The sequence below is a fragment of the Ornithodoros turicata genome, chromosome 2, assembly GCF_037126465.1.
Source record: "Ornithodoros turicata isolate Travis chromosome 2, ASM3712646v1, whole genome shotgun sequence".
NCBI classification, from domain to species: Eukaryota; Metazoa; Arthropoda; class Arachnida; order Ixodida; family Argasidae; genus Ornithodoros; species Ornithodoros turicata.
The window spans coordinates 24219664-24229070 of record NC_088202.1 but is presented as its reverse complement, the minus strand read 5'-3'; the positions used below and the strand labels follow the sequence as shown (position 1 = coordinate 24229070).

General features: G+C 47.4%; 1 protein-coding gene across 1 annotated transcript; it reads right to left on the bottom strand.

Annotated features, from left to right (window-relative positions):
- Positions 1–1952: 1952 nt before the first annotated feature.
- Positions 1953–2660, bottom strand: LOC135384415 (uncharacterized). Its single transcript, XM_064613617.1, has one exon. The coding sequence runs from the start codon at positions 2658–2660 to the stop codon at positions 1953–1955; it is 708 nt and encodes a 235-aa protein (XP_064469687.1).
- Positions 2661–9407: the final 6747 nt, after the last annotated feature.

Below are 9407 nucleotides of genomic sequence, written 5' to 3'. Positions count from 1 at the left end.
CTTCCCACATGTATGAATGTGAAGTGTGGGTGACCAATGGGAACATTCATTTTCTTAAACCTCGCATGATAAAACATTCTTCTCCCTCGACCGCGGGCGGCAAGCGCCCGCGGGCTGAAGTCTTCAAAGAGGTGTTTGACACCTTTCAAACTAAATACGTTGTCGTTAGTAGTGTGAACACAGAGACTGAAAAAAGCACTCTACTCGGGAAAACGTCGCCATTCTTCATTGAGAAGGCGGTGGCATCTCCATCAAAGAATGTGACTGAAATGCACCTCTGAAGCTGATTATGAGCTCATACTGAACGCACAGCAGATGCTCGGAATCAAAATAACAACAAGCTTACACAGGACTCTTAATACCCGCCGTGGTGTCGTGTCGTTAGCTGAATTCATTGATGTTCCTTCGGAAAACATTATTGAAAACCTAAAAAGCCAAAAGGTGATTGATTTAAGGAAAATAAAAATCAGGAAGAACAATGAGTACATAACGACACTGAACACAATTCTTACATTCGACTGCCCGACTCTACCAGAAAGACTGAAGGTAGGGTATCTGACTGCAGAAGTGCGGCCATATATTCCTAACCCAGTTAGATGTTTTAAATGTAACCGCTTTGGCCATCCTTCCGATGCGTGCAGAGGCTCTGCATGCTGTGCTCGCTGCAGCAAACAGGACCACAACTCCAAAGAGTGCAGAGGGCCTGATCACTGCGTTAACTGCTCAGGTGACCTCGAATGCCGGGATGAGACGGGGTGTACAGCCTACGGTAGAGGCAGGCAGCGAGTTCATCGTCTGTGTGCTGAGCTTGAGCAAGCAGGTCGAGCGAGAGCGGGGCGTCGAGGGGTGTCCGGTCGCTCTCTAGCAGACTGATACGACTAAGGGCGCCAGTAACGGGATTGCAGTTGCCGCTGACGTGCTGGATATCGGTCGTGAACTCCGAGATGAACGATAAGTGACGAATTGCGCGGGGCGTGTAGGCAGAGCCGGATGATGACAAGGCGTATGTGAGTGGCTTATGGTCCGTGAACAATGTGAACGAGCGGCGTTCCAAGAAGCGTCAAATGTGTTTCACGGAGAGGCAAATAGCAAGGAGTTCACGGCAGGAGGTACTGTATCGGGTCTCTAGCAGCTTGAGCTTGCGTGAAAAGAAGGTCATGGGCTGCCAGGAGGAGGATGTGTCGCTGCAGTACTGCGCCAACGGCGACGCTGGAGGCGTCTACGCTGAGGGAGGAAGGGGCGTCGTGGCGTGGGTGGGGAGGGCAGCAGCAGAAGCGATTTCTTCTTTAATTTGTCCGAAAGCGACGGAGGCCTCGGGGTCCATTGAAGGGTGGAGATAGAATTTTTGGACTTCTTGGTGGAAAGCAAAGCTCCTAGCGGCTGGAGGTACGCGGCGCACGATGGAATGAACCGCCAGTAACAGTTAACCATTCCCAGGAAATGGCGCAGCTTGGTAATTGATTCGGGCTGTTGGAAGTCTCGGACGGCGGTGACTCTGGTAGGTAAGGGGCGAATACCCTTGCAGCTGATGCGATGGCCGAGGAACTCCAGTTCTGCGACACCGAACTCGCTTTTGAAGGCGTTGATGATGATGTCGTTCTAGTCAAGGCGAGCCAAAAGGGCGCACAGATGCTCTTCATGTTCTTCGGGGGAGCGTCTTGCCACAAGGACGTCATCAATGTAGGCGTAAACGAAGGGCAGGCCGCGAAGAAAGTTATCCATGAAGCGCAGAAAGGTTTGTTCTGCGTTGCGCAACCCAAAAGGCATGCGCAGTAATTCGTACAAGCCGAACGACATCGTTATGGCAGTTTTAGGGACGTCTTCAGGAGCTATGGGAACTTGATGGTAGGCCCGAACCAGGTTGAGTTTGGAGTATATTGTGGTTCACCCCATGTTCGCAGCAAAGTCCAGGATGTGAGGAATGGGGTAACGGTCTGGGGCCGTTACGCGGTTTAGGGCGCGATAATCCCCGCATGCGGCCAGGCACCAGTTCTTTTCGGGACCATACGCAGGGGACACGCCCATGTGCTGGAAGACGGTCTGATGATTCCCAGCTGAAGCATATGCACAAATGGGGCTTTTGCGACGTTGAATTCTCCAGGGCCCAGCCGCTGCGGGCGGTAGCGCGCTGGAGGGTCATGGGTGACAACATTGTGCACCACATCGTGGTGCACTGGCTTGGTCCCGTCCGGCGGTTGGTGAGCCTTGGAAAATCCCTCAAGATGGACGCGAACGAGGACTCTGGCGTAGCGGAGGACAACACGCGAGGTGGAGAGCCGTGGAGGTGGAGGGCACGCACAGAAAGCGACGTCGTGCTGTTGATGAGGCGTCCGCAAAAAGTCTGCACCAAGGATGACCTGAGTGACGTCGGCAACGAGGAACAGCCAGCGAAAATCCCGACGAAGTCCGATGTTGAGGGCCAGGGACTCTTGGCCATAAAAGGGGATTGATGAACTATTAGCAGTCTTGACAGTGAAGCACGCGCCCCGAGATCGGCGATACAGCTTGCCTGCGGAAATTACGCTGACCTCTGCTCCGGTGTTAACTAGGAATCGTGTTCCGGGCACGCGGTCGACGACGTAGAAGAGGTATCTGCTGTTGGGGCCACGTCCACCCACAGCCATTAGTGGCTGGCCCCGGTGTTTTCCGACCACGTACATGGTCGCAAGCAGTGGAAGGCCTCAGCGCCATAGCGACGGTGGTACAGGTTGGGACAAAAGTATACGGAACACGCGAGCGGCGGATTTTTTCGTCGGTACGACACCCTAGCGGCTGGCGGAAGCGGGTGCGTTCACTGCTTCGGAGGGGTGCAAGCGTGCGATGCCAGAGACACAGCGGTAGTTCCGGTATCGCCTGGTTGTGTTTAGGAAGTGGAAGCTACCGCTGTGTGTCGCTAACAGCGTACCCTTCCACCCCTCCGAAACAGTGAACTCACCCGCTTCCTGCAGCCGCTAGGGTGTCGCACCTAAGAAAAAGTACGCCGCTCGCGTGTTCCGTAAACTTTTCTCCCAACCTGTACCAGCACACACCGTTATAGCTGTCGCGCCTGTTAAGGGGGGAACGGGAACGTTGCCGACGACGGGGGCGGCTTGGCTTGGCGGACGTGACCGGGTGACGAGGGTAGCCACAAGCTTGTGTGTCTGGGTTTGGGAGAGGAAGTGGTCTTCCGGAAAATCTTCGGCAGGCACTTGGCGATAGATCGTCGGCGCGCGCACCACGGTGCCAATTTGGGGTGGCGCGGGTGCAGCGACTTCAATGACGGCGTCGGCGAGTGTGCCCACTTCGTCCAGGGAAAGGTTGGATGTCGTGGCCAGGAACATCTGAACGTTCTTCGGTAAGCGTTGAAGGTATAGTTGCCGAAGGAACTTATCGCCGAGCGCCGTGGCATCGTTGCCCATGAGCTCCTTCATCCGGCGGAGGAGTTGGGTTGGGCGACGGTCGCCCAGCTCCTCTGCGGAACGTAGCTGCTGGAGGTGCTCACGGTCAGACGAAGACGTGCGGCTGAGCAAGGCGCCCTTAAGTTTGTCATAGGGGGAGTCCGGCGGCGGGGGAAAGACGTAAGGTCGTGGACCTCGTTCGCTGCGGCTGGTGATAACGACGAGATCACATGATAGAAGCGCGTAAGCTCAGAGGTCACGCCAGCCAAGTGAAACTGGGTCTCTGCGGTCCCAGAATGGTGGAAGCTTGACGGAGACGGCGGTTACATGCGTGGACGGTTGTGCGTGTTGTCTCCGTGGGACACCGTCCAGAGCTGTCAGAGTTGTTCCAAAAAGGAACGTTCCAGTCACCAGTGTTGCGCAGGAGGCAAAGAGACAGGCAGATGTCAGTACCGTGTGCTGCCAGAGCTCGCGAAATAATGACCGCTCTGGCCGCACGTTTATTTGGAACGCGAGCTCGTCGTTGAAGTGCTAGCGATTGAGCTGCCATAGACCTAACATTGACTATATACAATGGGGGTTCCGTACCCGTACGGGGAGTTGTTCATGTCAATGTCGAGTACCAGGCAGTTAGCCATAGATTACCGCTACTTCTCGTATGCAACGAGAATGGGGCTCGAATGCCAGCTCTGACAGGCCGTGACTGGCTGAAAAGCGTGGAGTCTTCCACCTGAATGTCGGAGTATCTGAAAAGCTTTTGGACAGGTACAAAGAAGTTTTCAATGGCAACTTGGGTACCATAAAGGGATTTCAAGGGTCTGTAGTGCTCAAAGAAAACGCACAACCGTTGTTTTGCAAAGCTAATCCAGCGCGTTACTCCATCAGGGAAGCAGTAGAAAAAGAAATGCGGAGTTTGGAAAGCAACGGAATTATCTACAAGGTGAAGCATAGCAAATGGGCTACTCCTGTAGTCATAGTTCCGAAGCAGGAAACCGACACTGTCAGGTTATGTGGGGATTATCGAGTAACAGTTAATCCTGTGACACAGATTATGCATTACCCTCTGCCATTACCAGAGGACCCCACTCGATGGGCAACTGGAGAACTAAAGAAACAAACCCCTTGGGTGTGGGACCAGAAGTGTCAAGAAGCTTTTGAGAAGGCTAAACAACAACTGTGCAGTAATCAACTTCTGGAATTGTTTAACCGAGACGAGGACATTGTACTGTCTTGCGGTGCTTCGTCGTATGTTTTGGGAGTTGTGATATCACATGTTAACAACACATTGAAACCGATAGAATATGCTTCTCGTACGTTGTCCACAAGTGAGCGTAATTATACTCATATTGAAAAAAAAGCATTAGCCATTATATTTGGCATAAACAAGTTTCAGAAATACTTGTTGGGCAGGTTGTTTACCATCATGACTGACTACAAACCACGGTTTTTGCATACTGATCATATAAGACGGTCTGCACTTAAGGAGTCGCTACCTTGTGCAAGATATGAATTGCCTTATTGTGATGAAGAAACAACGGCTGAAAGGGTGGACTCTAGTGAGGTGACACTTCGCCAATCAACAAGGGTTCGCGAGAAGTCTGATTGTTTGGCTTGCCATGCTTGTACATGAACTGTTTGTAGTGTGTACATGCTATGTTTGTTGCGTAGCATAGTTTTGGTTGGGATGTGTTTCTTTTTCTTTCTAAGATGAGGAGGAAATGTTGTATGGCGAGAACGACGAAAGTTGATAGATTTTAGCCGGTCGGTGCGCACATGACCCGTGCAGTTGTTCCAACTGGGTGTTTGCTTTTGTCACGCAATAAAGCGTGTGATGCCGGGTTGCTGCAGCCGTCTCTGCTCAACGATCGTAGATCACGACAGAATCTACAACACTGCGGTACGAAAGAAACAAAAACACCATTCAACGAGGTAGAATTCCGGATTTACTTGTGCCCTCGAGTTAACTCTGTATGTAATTTGGCAGCAATCACGGGGACCTGCGAGTTTCATTCCCAGAAATCCGTGACACGGTTTCTTAAAGTTGGCTTGACCGGCGTACTCGCTGCCCTCCATTGAAGCAATGCATTCCACCTGGTTTTGTTAGAATATCTGTTGACGCTGAGCTTTAGAAAGAAAAGCCCACACATGGGTGTTGCTGTGAGAGGCCCATCGATGGTGTACTAATGGAATGGAAGCGCAAGAGCGTCACAGTTTTGTTCCTGGAGGACTTATTTTCGCCGTGTTGGCTTCATGGCAGAATGCACTGGTGTGCTATTTTTGTTGTACTTTGCTAAAACAATGGGTTCTCCGGAAAATGCGCATGCAGGACATGAAAGTTGAATTTGTCTTGTATGCTTTGCAACTTTGTGCGCTGTTGTGGGACGCTCCTATTTTGTTTCCACGACAAAAGAAGTATTGACAAGCTCGATGTGGCTTGCGAAGCGTCTGTATCTTCATTCCTGGATGAAGCATGTATGGCATGGTTTGCTCAGTGGTAAAGATTCTGGTCACTGCTTTCGGGGTCCGTTGTTCGATCCGCGGTCTGCTCGGCTTCTTTTCTTTTTCCCGTTTTTTTCCTTTTTTTCCTTTTCTTTCTTTCTTTTTGTTGAGGTAGTTTAACAGAGGTAGGTATGAGAGTAACGGCAGGGCGAGAGCATCAGAGTTTTGACTTAATAATGCTGTACTGGATCTATATCACACTGCATGGCGTTCAGTTTGATTTAGTTGCCCTAATGCTGTGCTACAGCCTGTGCAGTTAATACGTGAATAGCTGATGACTTCTCCTTGCACTCCCACTTACTTCACCGCTACAGGAATCCCCGTTTTGCACAATACCACCCGCGTTTGTTGTAATGTAGATTATTGTCAATCATTTAAAATAAATTTAGTACCTGTGGCATAAACGCCCTTTCTTGACTGTGAACTCCAGGTCGATGTGACAACGGAATCAATTATGTGGGTCAACTTTGACGCGCTCTAATGGTAACGGTATTTAAGATGAACGAATTACCACGCGTGTTTGTTGTAGCGTTGATGCATGATACATTTACCATAAATTTCGGACCTGTAACGAATGCAAACATCTCAGGGAAAAGAGCTGTAGCTTAAACGTCCTTGTCCCTGTCAAGGTGGAACACATCAAGTTTCCATTGATAGAGGTCGACATGACACGGAATCGGCACGCGGGTACACTTTAACGCGCTATAATGTGGAAACTAATTGAAATTCACAAAGTGCCACGCGTGTTTGTTGTAGTGTAGATGCTTGTCCATCATTTACCATCAATTTGAAACATGTGGCTTAAACGCCCATTGTTCCCTGTCAAGGCGGAACTCATCAAATTTTCATTCATCGAGATCGATATGACGACGGAGTCCTGGTGAAAGCCAACTTGGACTTGCTCTATAAAGGTGAAACTAAACAGGATGCACAAAGTTGCAAGCATGTTTTTTTTGTAATGTAGATTTTTTTTATGTAATGTAGATCGAAGTTGTGGCTTAAACGTCCGTTGTTCCCTCTAAAGACACAACTCACCAAATTTTCATTCGAGGTCAATATGACGACGGAACCAATTATGCGGGTCAGCTTTGACTCGCTCTAATGGTAATTGGAATTAAAGTAAAGAAATTCCTACGTATACTTTTAGCAGTGTAGATGTATTTCAATGATTTAACATAAGTTCCGGACATGTGGCTTAAACTTCCTTTATTCTCTACCTCGCCAATTTTTTCGTTCTCATGCAGCATTGTGCAAGGCCGTAACCTCCTTACGGGTTAACTCGTTCTTATAGCAAAATAATGAATATGTTAAAAATACCATGCGTGTTTATTGTCATATACATGGTGTCCCAGCTAAATGTTACCATATTTTTTAAAAGTAATCTATAACTTTTTCCGAGATGAAATCAATTGCAATATATCATACGCTGAAGGGCCGTCTAGGAAGGCATTAGGAGACTTCTAAGGCAATGTCCTAACTAACTTTCAATAATTAACTTTTTAATTATGAATGCTGCGAAGTTGTTCCAATGAGAACATCTGACCTCTTCGGTCACCAACTACCAAAGCCGCTTTCAGAAGGGTGGCAATCATAAGGCCGAAACTCACAATGCCGAATTATCAAAAGATCAAAACTCAAAAGGCTGAAAAATCAAAACATCGAACAGTCATAAGGCCGAAAATTCAAAATATCGAAAAATCACAAGGCCGAAAAGTCACAAACCCGAATTATCGAAACGCCGACAAATGAGGAACCCAGGATACGAGAACTGGTATTCCAACTGCGACGAAAAAAAACAAAAACAAAAAAAGCTGTACAGATTAAATAGAATAAACTTGTTGGGAATTAATACAGCAAATAAATCGTTTCGTCGAACATCGCATTAATAAAGCACTTTCGATAACTTAGGGGAAAACAAAAAGGAAAAGTAGAGATATGAACCACTGTGTTATTGTGTGTTTATTGTACACGGTGGCAATCAGGTTCGGGTTAAAAAATATAGAGAAACACCATCTCCTCTACAATTCATTCAGTGCGTGATACAAGTCATTCACTGGCATTCACCTACCACACACTTCCTCTTTGCAGTAAACATGTTATAGATTATTGCTAGATTAGGTTGGCAATACGAGGTTATAGTTCATTGCTTTTTTTTAAATGAAAAGAGCAATTCCCTTTCAGTGGTCATTCACAGGGATGCTTACACTAGGTCTTCTGTTTCAATGGCCGTTTTATTTCGGTGTTCGGTTCGGTGTTCTGATTTTCGGCCTTTTGACTTTCGGCTTTCTCATTGCTTGGCCTTATTATTTTTCGGCCTTTTGGCTTTCGGCCTTCTGACACTTCGGCGTTATGATTTTTCGGCCTTTTGGCTTTCGGCCTTATGATAGTTCGGCGTTCTAATTTTTCGGCCTTTTGACTTTCGGCCTTATGGTAGTTCGGCGTTATGATTTTCGGCCTTTTGATAGGCTTCCCTTTCAGAACAAAAATCCGTTCGATAGATCGTTCGCAGAAGAAAAAAATCGTGAAGGAACACCATTTCTTTCTTTATTTTACTTATTACGCATCTCTAGAGTGGAGTCTTTCCTTCGCCCCCAACACGAGAGATCGAAAGAGCACACTGTCGCCTCTTGCGTTCGTGAAAAAGATTTAAAAGAAAGACGGAAAATGCAGCTCAAGATAAGCGCCGCTCCGATAGAGTCACCCCGATACATTTTTGTTTCTTTGTTTGCTTTCCGCAAGTTAACCAATCTTCCATGCATGAGTCGGCACTGTGCTCTTCCACTCCCTCGCATCGGGGATCAACGAAAGACACTTTTTCGAAGATGCACAATGAGCAAAATAAAGAAAAAAGTGTTTCTTCACGAATTTTTTTCATGCGTTATATCGAACAGACTTTTGTTCTGAAGACGGCTTTGGTATCTGGTGACCGAAGAGATAAGATTTTCTCATTGGAACAACTCCGTAGCTTTTCTAATTAAAAAGTTAATTATTGAAAGAATTAAGACATTGCCTTAGGAGTCTGCTAATGCCCTCCTAGGGAATGCCCTTTAGCATACGCTATATCTCAAATTGATTTCATCTCGGAAGAAGCGATAGATATATATTTTTTTAATATGGTCACATTTAGCTGGGATACCCTCATACAGGGTAGGTGAAGTAAGACTGAATGAATTTGATGAAATCCGCGAATGACTTTCAAAATGACTTTCTCGCAAATGTCGTTGAATATATCTATTCTGTACGCGAGCAATTCAAAGGTGGTGGCGTATAAACAAATAGCGCAGCCGTTAACTAACATCCGCGATAAATCATCATAATTAGTGAAAATACGTTGACTACGTAATTGGAAAGATGTAGAGGATAACCCTGAGGGGCCTACGCCGCAAGAACAGAAATCACAGAACCTTTTTGCGCTTTAGTAAAAAAATGTGCGAACGTACAAAATAATTGAACACTGTTCGGGTTTTGCGGCAATTTCTCCTCTCCCTGACTCGGTGTCACCACTTCTCAACTGACAACAGGTTGTTCCTG